Below are 17,980 nucleotides of genomic sequence, written 5' to 3'. Positions count from 1 at the left end.
GATAAAGTCTTTCAACATTGCACTTGTGGGGTATTGCACCCTGCGTTGATCATCATTTATTTTGTTTGTTGATGGCTATCTCTTGTGAAATAAGTAGAGGTTATTTAAGCAAGTAAGCATGCATTGTTAGAGAAGAGCAATGGGCCGCTAACCGAAGCCATGCTTAATCATGGTGGAAGTTTCAGCAACGAGCATCCTCAATAGGAAGAATGAAAAAAGTGTTGTGTTAAAAAAGAATTGTGTGAAAAAAGACTTGTGAAAAAGAGTGTGAGAAAAGAAAAAAAAGAGTATGAGAAAAAAGTGAGAGAGAGATTTAGAGAGGATGCTCAACGTCTGTTGTTCATGTTGTCCCGGTATGGATGACCTATCGTTGAGATGCACATCTCCTTTGGTCCTTTGTACAGGTGGTATGAAGGTACCCCATTACGATACTTGGTTAAAACATGTATATCGAAAAATCCTGATAACCCGGAGTTGAGTAACAAGAGGTGTAGTCCTTAGCATTTAAGAAAGTGAGGCAACACTTACTCATAAGAGGTCAAACTCATGACACATAGATATCTTTATACATGAGATACTTGGTACCCCATCCAAACTATTATTGTTGACATGAATTTCATAGCTCAAAATCATGTTTTATGATCTTTACTTTTTATTTTGTTGGAGGTTTAGCACATACATTTCCTTCTTACTTTCTTGTGTTTAAGAGTCAAAAGAAATATTCCTGAAAAGAGAAGACAAAGAGTCTTCAAACAATTCCATAGGATTCTTCCAAGCATGTTTTATGATTCATATTACTTATCATTCATGTTTCTTACAATGCTATTTACTATTATGCATGCTTTATAGAATGTAAGAGTTATCACTTGATTAGTTCATGTTACTTACAGTCATTATTAATTGATTGAACCTTGTGATACTTTGCATGATTATTTAGAAACTATATATTATAAACTCCAAAGTTTATGTTTGTTTTATCACCGTCATGCTCGGGACGAGCATAGGTTAAGCTTGGGGATGTCGATGCATGTAAAATGCATACATGAACTTTGTCCTTTATCATATTAAATTCTCACATATTTTCAACATACATGATGATAAAACCATGTTTTACATTGAATTATGGGGATTTACCAATGATCCTCTTTATTTGGGTTATAATGCTGCAAAACAGAAAAACCTTGTTTTGTGTATTTTTTCACTTTCAGATACCTATACGGAGTCAAATTGAACTAGGATTTTGGAGCGTCACTTTTTTATCGGGAGAAGTAGCATGGGCTCTGGAAGCTCACCTCGAGAGGCCTGAGGGCCAAAAGAGGCCAGGTGGCGCGGCTAGGAAGTCACACCACGCCACCCACGCTCTTTCGGCCATAGATTGCCCGTTTGCCCTGATTCTTTCACGAACCGACATAGTTTGCCCTAAACATGACTATATATATGACCCTGAAGAGTTCTCGGGAGGGGAGCGCCACACAAACACAGAAAAATGAAAACGGAGGCTGCTGTAGAGAAGATTTGAGGGGGAACTCCGTCGGGATCACCGCCGGAGGGATCTCGACCTTCTCCAACGTCTTCATCATCACCACCATGACCAAGAGGGAGTAGTCCACCTCTGAACTACGAGTTTGTGGTAGTAGCTTGATCTATTTCTCTCATGTTCTTCATAGTTCTTAGTGCCATATGAGGTGCCTATCATGATTATGGTCATATTTGTAATACCTATCTGGTGGATCCTTGTTCTATGATATTGTTTTATCAGATCTGATCTTATTATATGGTGATATGTATTGATAGAATCATATCATGTACCTCGTTCTTAAGTTTCTGTTATAATCCAACATCTATGCAAGAGCGTGTGTGGGATGATGTGTGTGTTAGATGTAGTAGCATGGTTTTATTGATTGGATAGTGACAATATGTTCAAGATCTATTATCGCTTTGCCTTTCTTTTGCTACCTCACTAGGGATAAAGTGAATGCATATGCTATGTTCATCATGTGACGGTAATGATGATCTTGTTTGTTCAAGGTAACATATTTGATATTCAAACTTCATGTCGAAGTACTTATTGCTATGCTCTGTTAATTCTTAATACAAGATTGATGAAGTTTCTTTATTGTGGAGTATAAGAGAGGTGTGTTACATCATCTCTATGTTAGGACGTGATGCCCATATTAATTCTGATCTTACATATAATATTATCTGCACTTTCATATCTCATTAATGAATTGCTTTTTGTCCACCACAACTTTAAGAGAGAATAGTCAAGTGAACCCATGAACCCTGGTCCACTTATCATAAGAAACACCTTTATATTACTTTTACATTATTTTCTATTTGCTGCACTATTTTAATCCAAAAATAAAAATATGTTTAATTTTCTTATTTGCATCCAAAACACCAAAAACAATCAACCTCTTTACAATTTTTACTTAGTTATTTTATCTAGTTTAGTTTTACATGTTTTATTTCTACTTGTGCTATTTACTTACACGAAACCTTGTGCTTGACAATCACACGATGGATTTGGGACACAAGACATTTACTTTACCTGCAGTATTGTTGGAAGAAAAGAAAAGAGGATACTCTTTCATCCAGTTCCCCGAGAGTTCGATATAAACCCTCGAGTCACCCTTGTGTGGAAACTACTTCGCTGACGCAACACTCTGCACTTGCAGTGCCAACGTCATCAGTGGACATGGTTGAAGGCGGAGGAGGCGGCAGAGGAGCCTGCATCAGCGAAGAAGAAGACGAGGGCCCCAGCGAAGGCGGAGGCGCAGAGGGCATACACCAACGGTGACATGGTGGCGGAGGAGGAAAACTGGAAGGACGACTTGTCGGGGGAGGGGGAGGGAGACATGCTCGTTGGAAGCGATCAACTCGTCTAAAGAGGTGATGATCAACTCATCTGAAGAGGTGACAAGCAAGAAGCGTCGCGACGATGGTGCGGCAGGCCCCTCCAAGAAGAAGAAGTAGATTAATGTTTCGATGTTTCAGATTGCTCCACCAAAATTTAATAATATTTTCTCTAATTTGTTTGATATAAATTAATTCTATGATTTTATTTCTACAAATTGTTACTTGTGGACTTGTACGCGGGAAAGGGTTCAAGCCGCAGGAGCTTCACTCGCACATGGCAGTCATGGAGGGGCTTCGGGGGGGGGGGGGTGAAGAGCAGCGCGCGCATGAGTGTGTCAACAGTAGCCGAAACTCCACGCCAAGGCTGGCGACTCCTTTATGGATCAACCACACAATGTGTTCTTCCTCACTGAGCCATGAACTCATGATCCGATCCATGATACGACAGATGTAAATGTGATTATGTGGGCAGTCTGTGGGTGTGTGCGTTCACGGTTGGAATCGTTTAGCTTGGCAGTTGAATACACAAGTGGTTTGGGGATTCTTGCAGCTAGCATTCTTTCTTCGTGGATGATATTGGATGTTTTTATTTGCGCATCGATCTTTCATTCCTGCTCCTATGTCCTACTTCATCCGTTACATTTTAATTGTCTCTGTATTACATCAACAACAATTAATATGAAATTTTTCATCTTCTCCTTCCACGCGAACCACGAGTCTTCCACGGGTGCTATCACTTTCTCCCTCATCTCTATCCTCTCGCATAGGTGTTGTGTAGTGTTGCCCCTATGCCTCTTTGAGTTCCCCGACCCCTGCAACGCTATGCCGCCTAGCATCACCATCCTCAACCCCCTCTTTCTACTGCCACTGACCTCGCACCCACCCCCTTCTCCCCATCTATCTTCCCGTTGTGACCATAAAACCACAGAGATGTAGCTGCAAATCGAAAATTCACTCAATGCATGATGGCTTCTATGTGAGGGAGTAGCTCCTCGGCGCCAATGGGTGCCAGAACAGAGGAGCACCTCCTCTGGGTGTAGAGGACGTGGGAGGGGCAATTCTTTGGAGGCCCTTCTGCGCGGCGGTGATTTGCTACCGCTACATGCATGTTGGCAGCCCCATTTCGACGTCGATGATGCGAGCGGATACTCCTTCAGCCGCAAATATCGCCACCATCGGTACAAAGGAAACTCGATGGTGCTACAAGCCCCCGCACTGTCAGGGTCTATGTTGCCAACACATCTGTGTGCTACTACAAACACATGTGAACACTTCTACAAAGGGTGGTCGTTAGTGCTGCAAGCAATGGCGAAGCGTGCAAGAACATTAAGCATGGACCGGTTTAGCTGGGCTAGGCCAAATCATCACAAGTACTGCACTATTTTCTTTAAGTGGGCTGAAACGGTACAAGATAACTAGGTGTAAACCAAAGAGAACGGTGAGCCACGGCCCATGATGGTCAACCTATAGCGCTGCCACTGGGTGCAATTTCCCGTGTTGTTGTTGGTGATGTGAACATCTCAATGCGCTGCTGTGAGTACATGTTATTGTTGCTACAAAGAGCGGTTGCCGGTGCTGCAAGGTTTCGCCATCGCCACACGCTAGGTGGAGGATCATTGTTTTTGATTTTTCGGAGGCAGCTCAAAAGGATCCTTTTTCTTTGCTTCCAAGATCAACAAGATATCAAGGCACGCGGAGAATAATCAGAATTACTTCATTTTGGATAAATACAATCTGAATTACTGATTAGCACTGAGAAAGGAAATTCAGAAAGGAAGATCGGATGCTCGAGTTCCAAGAAACCGGAAAACAGAAATACAGAGTACTATTTGTGTACTTCCTTGGATCTGAATTGTTGGTCATAGATTTAATTACCTAGATGATTTTGCACAACATTTTATAAAAATGTGTGACAAGTACTTTCTCCGTACCGTTTATTGAGGTTGCACGCATTTCGAGACAAAACATTCACCCTTAATTTGATCAATAGAATAAGAGCATCTCCAACAGGCGCGCTATCTTACGCCTGCGTTATAAAAACCGCCAGTATGCGACGCGCGGAGACGAAATCGGTCCTCCAGCAGTCGCGCTATTTGCGGCGGCGCTGCAATTTGTTTTGGGCGCGCGGCTTTTGCACTATCCGGGACGCCAAATGTGACGCATCAGCTGCAGCCCGCGGCATCTGTTCGGACGCGTGCAAATATACAACGGCTGAAATTTTCCCCGCGCCTGCGATTTCCCCACCCGCGCCGCCGCCGCACGATTCCGCCAGCGCAGGTCGATTCCGCCGCCGGCCCCGCTGTAGCTCGCTGCCGCGCCGTAGATCCGCCTCGCCCGCGCCTCCTCCCGGCAGTTCCGGCCGCTCCGTCGCGTTGTACCGAGCCGCCGACACCGACGGGCACAAGGTCGGCGCTTCCTCGTCGCCTCTCCCGCGCCTCCTCCTCTTCGTAGAGGCGAGCTCGAGCGGCACCCATTTCATCGTCGTCGAGACTACTGTCAACATGGCGCATCCAAGATGCTCGCCGGTTTGCTCGCAAGGTATGCGCCTCCACCGGCCACCATCATTTTATCGATTTTTTTGCTACTAGCTAGTTGTAGTGAAGTCATTTCATATGTATATTTGTAGAGTTTATCATACGATTCATCGGATGACGAGTACGACCTAGAGGAAGAAGAGAACATATTCATACTATTAGCATATCGCGCCGTCAAGAAGCTAAAAATAGGTGGATCGGTGTTCGGTAGACAGAAGTTGTGGAGAGAAAGGATTGAAGGGCAAGAGAAATTGATGCGGTCGTATTCAATGAGAATCTGATGTTTCCCGAAAGCTATTTTCGGCGGCGTTTTCGAATGAGCATCGACTTGTTCAAACACATCGCAACGGAGGTGACCAAGTATGATCGATTCTTTGAGCAACGGAGAAATGCCGCCGGAGAACTTGGTCATAGCACATGTTGAATATATAAGCAAATATCCATATGAAATAATCCGTACAAGTAATTGATAAATCATGACTATGAAAATAACAAATAAACTAATCATGTAGACTAGTAAGATAGATGAACAGATCACGTCTAAACAAGATAAACCGATCGCATCTACCACAGAAACTAGAAGAAGGAACTCTAACGAAACCGAAAGAGAAACGACAAGATCACATACTTCGCAGCAGCGTCGTTGTCGCCCATGTTGAGGTTGTCGAAGAAGTTGCCGAGGTCCGGGAAGAAGTTGTCGGTGTGGAGGAACTCGTCGTCCGATGACGACGTCGTGATGCCAGTAGTCGCGCCGGAGCGCTCCCCAAAAACCTGATTGCCCCTCACCCGTACAGGTTCACCAGAGGCAGGGTTCCGGAGGCCTACTGTCCCGGCAATCGGTGCACGCCGACGGACGGGATGAGGAAGACGAAGGCGGCGGCGCAAAGAACTGGAAACAGGTAGTCGCATTCGCGTCTGGTACAGACTAGGGTTGACGTCCGCGCTTATATAGTGCGGTTCGGGAAGGTCGTGGGACGCAGCCCACGTCCGAGTCGGCACAGCCACGATCCAGAAAAACCGGAAGGCAAAACGGCTGAGTAACGCGTCCGTTAATGACTCGAAATTGATTACACAATTAATTTCCCAAACAGCAAAAAGATAAGCTCGGCTCGGCGAGATTCCCGCAACCCGCGTCGTGGCGTGGCGAGGCGAGGCGTGGCGAGGCGAGGCGGGCGGCGGAGGAGGAGGAGTGCGCGAGGGCTCTCTCTCTTCTCACTCACTTACTAGGACTAGAACAGTCCACCTTATATACCACTCCAACTCTCTCCCAACTAGCAATGTGGGACTAAACTTTAGCCCCCACTAGTGCTGCCACTGATTATTGGAATGGGCCATGTGAGTTTCAGAATTTAATAATGGGCCATGGGCCAAAGGCCAAATGCCCAAAATTCCAGCAATCCCCCACAAACTCTCATTGGCACATCTCATCGGTAAGTTTCCAGAACATTGTTTTATATACCGGTATGTCGTGGAGACTGTTAAGTTGAACTTCCACTTAAAGCTTCATATTACACTAGATTGTAACTTGGATAGTGGACTATGCCTTGAACTACAAGTTTTCTGCTCACTAGCTTCATACAAAGCCTAGACCGATACTAGGCTGCCACGAGACTTCCTCGCGGTTTGGAGCTTATACGTCATACTCCAGGGCCTTTCATTAGTTTACTAGAGAGCACCCAACTCTCATAGATTGCGACGTTTAACAATCAGACTCATATAGGTGTGTTCTTCAAAAGATGTTCTGCAGGACAACATCTCTGCTAAAATAAGCCACTTAGAACACATTAAGATAATTATCAACCTGCCATGCAGATTAGGAGAGTATTGCATCTTACGGAGTGGTAAAATTGCTATAGGGATAGATACTCTCCTCTCAGCTGACCAACAACTTGTCTCCCAGCTCTAATTCACGGGATCTCCGATCACATAGAGTGGGTTACCACCGTGGGCAGCTCATAGTGTGGGTCTCATACCCATCTCCCTCGATGCATTTTCTATCACATTTCGTGATAGTCCCTTTGTGAAGGGGTCTGCCAGGTTTCTAGACGTATGGATATAATCCAACGCTATAACTCCGGAGTTTCTCATTTTTCTGACAGTTTTTAGTCTCCTCTTCACATGCCTTGATGACTTCATATTATCCTTAGAACTGTTTACTTTGATTATCACAGTTTGATTATCACAGTTCATAGGAATAGTGGGTATAGGTTTCTCAACCACAGGTAAGTCCATCAAAAGCTCACGAAGCCACTCTCTTCAACGAGTGGTTGTGTCTAATGCTGTGAGTTCTGCTTCCATAGTTGACCTCGTAATGATGGTCTGCTTGCAAGACTTCCAGGAAACAGCGCCACCTCCAAGTGTAAACAAATAACCACTTGTGGCCTTAGTCTCATCAGCATCAGATATCCAATTTGCATCACTATAACCCTCAAGTACCCTTGGATACCCAAGTATAGTGAATGCCATAACTCGCAGATGCCTTTCAAATAGCGCAAAACTCTCTCAAGAGCATGCCAATGAACATCTCCGAGTCTAGACACAAAACGGCTGAGTTTACTTACAGCAAAGGAGATGTCAGTCCTAGTGGCGCTGGCTAAATACATAAGCGAGCCAATGATCTGCGAATATCGCAATTGATCTCTAGCAATTCTTTTATTCTTTCGAATTATCACACAAGGATCATAAGGCGTTGGAGAAGATTTGCAGTCGCTATACCCGAAGCGACTCAGGATCTTTTCCACATAGTGGGACTGAAGCAATGTAATCCCACCATCGTCATCCTTCGACAGCTTGATGTTTAAGATCACATCGGCTACTCCCAAGTCCTTCATCTCAAAACAACGAGATAGGAACTCCTTGACCTCCTTAATCACAGTAAGGCTGGTCCCGAATATCAATATGTCATCGACATAGAGACAAAGAATAACTCCATCGCCCCCACCATGGCGATAGTATACACACTTGTCAGCTTCGTTTACAACAAAGCCTTCGGCGGTTAAAGTTCTTTCAAACTTCTCATGCCACTGCTTAGGTGCTTGCTTAAGCCCATACAAAGACTTCAGTAATTTACACACCTTTCCTTCTTGACCATCTACTACAAATCCATCGAAGCTGCTCCATATAAATTTCCTCTTCAAGCTCCCCATTTAGGAAAGCAGTCTTAACATCCATTTGATGAACGAGAAGACCATGTGAGGCAGCCAAGGAAAGTAGTACTCGAATAGTGGTCAGTCGAGCTACAGGTGAGTATGTATCAAAGAAGTCTTCGCCTTCTTTCTGAGTATAACCCTTGGCCACAAGTCGTGCCTTGTACTTTTCAATAGTACCATCGGGCCTAAGCTTTTTCTTGAACACCCACTTGCATCCTACAGGTTTGCACCCATAAGGACGATCGGTAACCTCCCAAGTTCCATTAGCTAAGATGGAATCCATCTCGCTACGGACAGCTTCCTTCCGAGTAGTCGGCATCCCGAGACGCACGAGGCTTCGAAACGAAGTGGGAGTATCATCCACGAGGTACACAATGAAATCATGTCCAAAAGACTTTGCAGTCCTCTGTCCGTTGCTCCTTCGGGAACTTCATTGTCATCCTCCACAGGATTATCAAAGTGTTCTATAGCCATGGTAGGTTCAGGAAATAATTCCTGAGTAGATGAACTGGACATCTCCTGAATTGATGAGCTAGACGTTTCTTTCATAGGAAAGATGTCCTCAAAGAAAGTCGCATCATTCGACTCCATAATCGTACCAACATGCATGTCGGATACCTCAGATTTTACTATCAAAAATCTGTAGCCAATGCTATGAAATGCATATCCCAGAAGAACACAGTCCACGGTTTTTGGTCCAAGCTTGCGCTTCTTGGGTATTGGCACATTTACTTTCGCCATACATCCCCAAGTTCGTAGGTAAGAGAGTTTCAACCTTTTCCTTTCCCATTCCTCAAACGGGGTAATGGTTTTGTTCTTTGTGGGGACACGGTTTAGGACATGACATGCAGTCAATATCGCCTCCCCCCACCATGCCTTGGATAGACCCGATGTATCTAACATGGCGTTAACCAAATCAGTTAGAGTACGGTTCTTTCTTTCGGCCACCCCATTTGACTGAGGTGAGTAGGGAGGCGTCCTCTCATGGATAATACCATGTTCCGCACAAAAAGAATCAAACTCGTTGGAAAAATACTCTCCACCACGATCAGACCTTAGCCGCTTGATCTTTCGATCAAGTTGGTTTTCTGCTTCAGCTTTAAAGATTTTGAAGTAATTAAGAGCTTCATCTTTAGATTTCAGGAGGTACACATAACAATATCGAGTGGAGTCATCAATTAAAGTCATGAAGTATCTTTTACCTCCTTTTGTCAATTCACCATTCATTTCACAAAGATCCGAATGTATAAGCTCCAGCGGTGCCAAGTCTCTTGCCTCCGCAGTCTTGTGAGACTTACGTGGTTGCTTAGCTTGCACGCATACTTGGCACTTGGATTTCTTGACAATAGCAAATTTCGGAATTATATTCATATTCGCTAGCCGCGTCATGCACCCAAAATTAATATGACAAAGTCGTGAATGCCAAATATCGGACTCACTATCATTGCAAACATGATTAATAATTTGAGTACGAAGTCTGACAGAGATAAGCGGAACAAGCCTCCGCACACATAACCTTTTCCAACAAATTGTCCACACTTGGAAATTACAACTTTATTGGACTCAAAAACCAACTTAAAACCATCTCGACATAAAAGCGATCCGCTAACGAGATTCTTATTAATGGAGGGAACGTGCTGCACATTCTTCAGCTGGATAGTCTTTCCCGAAGTAAACTTCAGATCCACCGTACCAACACCACGAACAGAAGCACGAGCCGTTTCCCATCAGCACGGAGCAAGTCCTTGCGACCTGATAAGAAGAAAACATAGAGACATCAGAACATACATGTGTATTGGCTCCGGTGTCTATCCACCAATCAGGAGAATTACATACTGAAAGGACAGTAGGAGAAGTACCGTACCCAACGTCCTTCATCTCAGTATCAACACCAATAACAACATTTGCGGACTTGCCGCTGTTGCCACGCCGATCATGGCGTTCTGGGCAATCAGGAGCCCAATGTCCAGGAGCGCCGCAAACATGGCAGTTCCCTTTCTTCTTATAAGGAGTCTTCCTCTTGAAGTTGGTTGAGTTAGAGGCTTTGTTCTTCTCGTCAAACTTGCCTTTTCCATTGTTCTTATTCTTAGACTTGTGAGATTGGAAGTTTTTCTTCTGTACCACATTGGCACTAGAACCTCCCTCAAAACTACGAGCGCGTGTGTCCTTTGCTCTCGCCTTCTCTTCCACATGAAGCGAGCCAATGAGATCCGAAACGGAAAACTCTTGTCTCTTATGTTTCAAAGAAGTAGCAAAGTTTCTCCACGAGGGAGGAAGCTTGGCAATAATGCCACCGGCCACAAATTTGTCCGGTAAGGTACACTTAAACTGCTCGAGTTCTTAGGCAAGGGACTGAATCTCATGAGCCTGCTCAATCACGGAGCGCTCATCAGTCATCCTGTAGTCATAGTATTGCTCCATGACGTACAATTCAGTGCCAGCGTCCGAGACCCCAAATTTGGCCTCGAGCGCATCCCACGCATCTTTACCATGGTCGAAAGCCATGTACGGGTCAACAATGTTGTCCCCAAGAATGCTGAACAAGGCCGCCTTAAACATGGCGTCGACCTTCTCAAACTTTTCCTGCTCCTCTGCAGAGAGAGGCCCCTCAGGTCTAGCATCTGTGGCGCTAAAACAGCCTAGGTTTGTAAACCATAGGACTGCCTTTGTGCGCCACCTCTTGTAATGCATACCATCAAAGAGGGGAGGTCGAGTAGCGACAGCAATGCTGCTTGAATTGATTTGCCTAAAATCAGGTTTTTGGATTGTTGAATATATAAGCAAATATCCATATGAAATAATCCGTACAAGTAATTGATAAATCATGACTATGAAAATAACAAATAAACTAATCATGTAGACTAGTAAGATAGATGAACAGATCACGTCTAAACAAGATAAACCGATCGCATCTATCACAGAAACTAGAAGAAGGAACTCTAACGAAACTGAAAGAGAAACGACAAGATCACATACTTCGCAGCAACGTCGTTGTCGCCCATGTTGAGGTTGTCGAAGAAGTTGCTGAGGTCCGGGAAGAAGTTGTCGGTATGGAGGAACTCGTCGTCCGATGACGACGTCGTGATGCCAGTAGTCGCGCCGGAGCGCTCCCCAAAAACCTGATTGCCCCTCACCCGTACGAGTTCACGAGAGGCGGGGTTCCGGAGGCCTCATCGTCCCGGCGGTCGGTGCACGCCGACGGACGGGATGAGGAAGACGAAGGCGGCGGCGCAAAGAACCGGAAACGGTAGTCGCATACGCGTCGCGGTACAGACTAGGGTTGACGTCCGCGCTTATATAGTGCGGTTCGGGAAGGTCGTGGGACGCAGCCCACGTCCGAGTCAGCACAGCCACGATCCAGAAAAACCGGAGGGCAAAACGGCTGAGTAACGCGTCCGTTAATGACTCGAAATTGATTACACAATTAATTTCCCAAACAGCAAAAAGATAAGCTCGGCTCGGCGAGATTCCCGCAACCCGCGGCGCGTCGTGACGTGGCGTGGCGTGGCGTGGCGAGGCGTGGCGAGGCGAGGCGGGCGGCGGAGGAGGAGGAGTGCGCGAGGGCTCTCTCTCTTCTCACTCACTTACTAGGACTAGAACAGTCCACCTTATATACCACTCCAACTCTCTCCCAACTAGCAATGTGGGACTAAACTTTAGCCCTCACTAGTGCTGCCACTGATTATTGGAATGGGCCATGTGAGTTTCAGAATTTAGTAATGGGCCATGGGCCAAAGGCCAAATGCCCAAAATTCCAGCAGCACATATCAGAAGCCTCGCGTATGTTGGCATATGATATACCAGCGGATCTAGTTGATGACCATTTGGCCATGGGAGAGAGCACTTCTATCTTGTGTGTGTGAAGCGCTTTGCTGTGGCAATTGTGAATGTTTTCAGATCCACATACTTGAGAGTCTCCAATATATGCTCAAGACACGGCAAGAATTTTGGAGTTCAACGTCGATCGGGGATTTCCAGGTATGCTTGGCTCCATTGATTGTATGCATTGGGGTTGGAAATATTTTCCAGCGGCATGGTATGGACAATTCAAAGGGTAGAAGAAGAATGCCACTATAGTCCTTGAAGCGGTCGCCGATCTTGAGACTTGGATATGGCATGCATTTTTTTGAATGCCTGGGTCTTGCAATGACATCAATGTTCTTCAACGGTCACCACTAATGACAAGACTTGCAATGCGGTAAGATCCATTGGTGGAGTTTGAAGCAAATGGTTACAAGTACAACTATGGCTACTTCCTCGCCGACGACATATATCCAAGGTGGCAAACATTTGTGAAGCCAGTTATTAAACCACGAGGTAAGAAATAAACCCAATTTCACAATGCACAAGCGGCAACTAGGAAAGATGTAGAGAGAGCATTTGGGATTTTGCAAGCCCAATTTGCCATTGTGAGGGGGCGGCTAGATTTTGGGACCAAGAGTTCCTTTGGTATATCATGGCCGCTTGTGTCATCATGCATAACATGATTATAAAGGATGATCGTGAAAAAATTGTGGATCATACCCACTAAGAGTTGATGAGGGTTCCGTGCAAGTGAGGAGGTCCGCACACAGGATTGCCCGATTCATTGCCTCGTACCATGCCATTCGCTCCAACGAAACACATGATGAGCTCCAAAAAGATCTCATAAAAGAATGGTGAAATTGACATGAACAATAATAGTTGCATACTTGTTGTATTTGTTTGAAAATTATATATTGTATTGTTTTAAAACTATGTTGTATTGTTGTATGTTGATGCGTAAACTTGTTGTATTTTTTGTGAATAATTTGATGTACTTGTTGTATTCTTGTATTGTAATAATAAATGGTATATTTATTTGTGAATTTGTGAAGCTTGTTTGATCTTGTTTGATGCATGTGTGTGATTGTTGTTTCCGCCGGGGCTGCCCGCTGTATATTAGAGCGTCCGGCGGGGGAACATTTTTAGCGTCCACGCACGCGCTCTAGTTTAGCGCTTCCGGTGGGGAAAAATTCGAGGCAGCGCACGGTAAACGTTTACAGCGCGATCGCAGTGACATATAGGGCGCCGAAATATATCGCGTCTTATGAAGATGCTCTAAGAACATTGCAACTCATTGGGCTCCCTATTTCTCCAAAAATAAAAATACACATGTCTCTATTCTTGCAAACCTCTCCTATTTCTATCCGCTGGACTCTCGAGAGTGGAGCGGCAACCTCTGGTCAGTGGCCCAGCAACACAACAACTCGGCGACCTCCACCTCTCCCGGTCTCCCCCTCCAACGAGATGCCGCACCGCTCCTTCGACGACGCGCTGGCCGCGGCGCGGCCGTTCCTCCGCGGCGAGGACTCCGACACCGACCCATCCCTCCCCGCCCTCGCCGCCGTGCTGCGCGCCGCCGGCGCGGGCGAGTGCTGGCACAAGCACGGCACTTTCCTCGCGCACCTCCTCGAGGTCCACCGGATCCTCCGCCTCTGGGCGACCCCCGACGCCGTGTGCCGCTGCGGCCTCTACCACTCCGCCTACTCCAACTCCTACGTCAACCTCGCCATCTTCGAGCCCGACGTCGGCCGCGCCCGCGTCGCCGCCGTCGTGGGGGACGAGGCCGAGCGGCTCGTCCACCTCTTCTGCGTCGTCCCGCGCCAGCAGATCGTGCACGACGACCTGCTCTTCCACTACGCCGACCACGACCTCGTGGCCGACCTGGCCCGCTCCGAGGACTCCCTCCGGGACGCGCGCCAGGGGGTGTTCCAGGAGGACGAGCCCTGGCGCTGCAAGATCCAGCGGCTCCTCCCGGCCGCTGGAATCACTGTCAAGCACATCAGGTGTGTTTCTTTCTTTATCGTGACAGCATTTGAGTTGCTGCTTGCTAGAGTGAACTCATGTACAGGGTATTCACCGTTCACAAATAGTGTTTGGAAATACTGACAGATATATAGAGTTCATTGAGGAAAAAAAAAGATAATAGCTTAAGAATTAAGGATCAAGTACGCTTATCTTGTTGATCATTACAAGTTTTAAGATTCAGGATTAGCCCATTAGGTGTCCATACAGTATTTATCAAGAATTTAGTGCCTATCTTATTCCCTAGCAAAGATCCGCAGCTATCAAAATGATACAGGAAAACATGTTTCAGGCCCATTATACAGGTAAAATCTCATTTTCCAATCACAGAAAAAGTTAAAACAGTATTTACAGTATTGCCAATAAGATTTAGAGCATTATTGGGAGTCTGGAAGTCTTGCCAAGAAAAAGTTACTCTGTGGCAACTTACCCATACATGTTAACTTTGTAGTCTGGAAGATTGTTATTTAATCTTTTTTGTCTCTGCTGCAACCTATGTTGTCAACATACTTTCAGTGATTCATGGTAAACTAATAGTCACCACGAAAATTCTTACTTGGTAGTCTAGTGAAGCAAAAGAAAATTGCTAAGTAAACTAGTCTGTGCACCTTATGCAAACCAAATGAGGAATTTTGATTTCACAAAAGGTGGTTCTCCTTCTGCTGTGCACCTCATGTGAATCATTACCCTGCAGGACCGGCGAGGATGTGGCTCTCTCTAGGCGGGTAGCAGCGACATTCCTTCTGATGACAATGGCAGACTTCAGTGACCAGCTATTCGACTGGCAGGACCGCCTCTTCGATAACACCAATGGCCGCCTTGAGTTTCGTGGCAATACCTGGACATCGCTGTGGCCTGGCACCGGCAAACCTGGCCTCTGGACCACGTCCATCTCCCGCATGGGGGCGCTCTACAGCCTCATCGTGCGTGAAGAGGAGATATACATTGCTCAACGGGGGCACACCACAGGCAAAGAAGGCGCTGACCCTGCCACACGTGACGAGGACATCGCCCTAGTGATCCCTCCGGTATTCGATGGCTGCACCAAGGTGCTCAACGCCGATGACCAGAAGGCAGCGCGAGACCTCTACTGGGAGGCAGTGTGCAGCGACGAAGACGGGATGGACCGGTGTAAAGTCGAGGAGCTCCTCCGGCAGAGCATCGACAAGAACCCGTTTGTGGGGGAGCCTCGGCTGGTTCTCGCGCAGGTGTGTCTCAACACGGAGATGTACGAGGAGGCGCAGGAGCAGGCCGAGGAAGGGCTAAAGCTGCTGCTGGAGTGGGGGAGCAGCTGGGACAAGAGGATGCCATGGGAGGCGTGGGTGTCATGGGGCAGAGCAATGCTGACCAAGGCCAAGGAGAAGGACTGGCCTCACACCTCCTTCGGCATCATCAGCCTAGGGCTTGTGAAGTAGCTGCTTGTGTCATGATATCATCGTACGGTTAGCACGAAAGGTATGAAATGATATACCTACAGCAGTTGAATAAATCACTTCACGGACACGAAGATGGATTCTTGTTCCTTCCTTGTAAAAAAGATGCAATTGTGATCATCTTACAGTCTGTATTGATGTCCATACACAAGTCTCAAGCAAAAAAAATGCTTTGGATGCATCAACACCAATATTCTCCGTAGAAGTTAAAACAACTGAGAATTGCCCGAATTGTATTATATGAACACCAAATCAGGGATGTTCTGTCCTGTACTATAACAACTTGTTTTGAAGATTTTCATATACCAGAAGATATACTAATTAAGTTATGTGGACAACATACAAGTTTGTTGCATTAACTGGAAGATTGATAACATTAGTATATCCTGGCTGCTAATCTCTTGGATACAGCGTTTATACAGAATGCCTCGGCAACATGGCAGGTATAGTGCATGGACTGGAATTGTTAAAGAAGGGAGTCATATGGAGAATTGGCTCGGGGACATGTGTTCGTCTCTTTCGCGACAACTGGCTGCCACGACCTGATGCACCTAAGGCGACTGCCATACGTGGTACGCGGAGAAGACGTGTCTCAGATTTAATTGACCCTACCGCCAGAACATGGGATGAGAAACTTGTTAGACAAACTTGTCACCCGATGGATGTTAGCACAATTTTATCAATCAAACTATCCGCACGGGTAACGGAGGATTTTGTCACATGGTTACCAGAGAAGAGTGGAGTGTTTACGGTAAGATATCCACATATAGACTGGGGCTGCAACCTTCACTGGACGCGATGAGCCCTGGACAATCGAGCTCAGAACCAGGTGGCGATAGAAAGGTTTGTGCCTTGTTTTGGAAGGCTGTTGTTTCTCCAAAACTGCGCATCTTTGCCTGGAAGACAGCTACGAATACACTTGCTGTTCGCGAAGCTTTGCATCGGCGCATCTCAAAAGTTGACCCGGTATGGATCATCGGTGGGCGCGGCATTGAGGACGACTCACATCATGCACTGGTTACATGCACTATTGCTCGAGTACTCCACGAGGAGATGCACCATTACTGGCCCATGCTGGATGAGGAAGTGTTTCTCCAATCCGGAAAAGAATGGATCTTATGTCTACTCGATCAAACTCCAACTCATAGCAGAGATTACGTGATTTTCCTTCTCTAGGCGGTCTAGCACCACTGAAATAACATAGTGCATGGAGACGGCAAAGCCTCCATTTCTGCCTCTATTCCGTACTTGCGAAGCTATGTCGAGTCTTTCAAATCGTGTGCCTCAACCCCGGTGTGCTCTTACGATCCGAAGGGGAAGGCAAATGTGACGATGGATATTAAACCTCCCATGACTCGGGCAAATGTTTCAGAGTGGTTACCGCTAGCAGAGGGACATATCAAGGTAAATGTCGATGCTGGCTGAAATCCGACTACAAGGCGGACTGGGATCGGGGTTATAGCTAGGGATGCTCAAGACCGAGTCCTCCGAACTGAATGGAAATATGTACCTTCATGTGCTAGCGCTGAGGAGGCTAAGGTTTAAGCTTGTCTTGAGGGACTCGGCCATCTGACTCAGCACTTTGCAGGACAGGGTATTCTGGAGACTGATTGCCTTCGAGTTGTCCAGGTTCTAAATGCTAAAGAAAGGGATAGATCGGAATGCTAGAATTTATACCTGCAAGCCCAGAATATTCTGAGGGTCTACGATGGTATCACAGTTGTTAAAGTAGGTCGTTTAGGCAATATTGCTGCTCATAGTCTAGCTACTCTAGGGAAGTCTGGCGCTAGCGATTCTCTCTGTAATGCAGCTCCTTCCTGCGTGCCGGCAATTGTTGCGAACGATTAACCTAACTTTGTTGAAGCGGCAGGTTACAGACACACTCTTTTTCTCGTAGGATACGTAAGACGGCTGGAAGGTTTTTAATGAGGCAGCTTATCTACTTAATATATACTGTGATTAACTAAAAAAAAAGGATTTGCGCGATCTCTGGTACTCCCCCATTTACTGAGTAGCAACAGGAGCCATTCTTCCTTCTGCAGCAGCGAGTGAAGGACATGAGATAACCTCAGGCTCCGGAATACTATACAACATGCATTCTTAATGACGATTAAATAATATTAATTCTGCCGATTAATGCTAAGTGTGTAAATGGGGATGTAGCTCAAATGGTAGAGCG

General features: G+C 46.1%; 1 protein-coding gene across 1 annotated transcript; it reads left to right on the top strand.

Annotated features, from left to right (window-relative positions):
• The first annotated feature begins 13,805 nt into the window (after positions 1 to 13,805).
• Positions 13,806 to 16,156, top strand: LOC124666968. The gene is made up of 2 exons (XM_047204303.1): positions 13,806 to 14,349; positions 15,063 to 16,156. The coding sequence occupies exons 1-2, from the start codon at positions 13,811 to 13,813 to the stop codon at positions 15,781 to 15,783; spliced, it is 1,260 nt and encodes a 419-aa protein (XP_047060259.1). The 5' UTR covers positions 13,806 to 13,810; the 3' UTR covers positions 15,784 to 16,156.
• The last annotated feature ends 1,824 nt before the right edge of the window (positions 16,157 to 17,980 follow it).

The sequence above is a fragment of the Lolium rigidum genome, chromosome 6 (genome assembly GCF_022539505.1).
Source record: "Lolium rigidum isolate FL_2022 chromosome 6, APGP_CSIRO_Lrig_0.1, whole genome shotgun sequence".
NCBI lineage: Eukaryota > Viridiplantae > Streptophyta > Magnoliopsida > Poales > Poaceae > Lolium > Lolium rigidum.
This window is presented reverse-complemented; position numbering and strand designations above follow the sequence as displayed.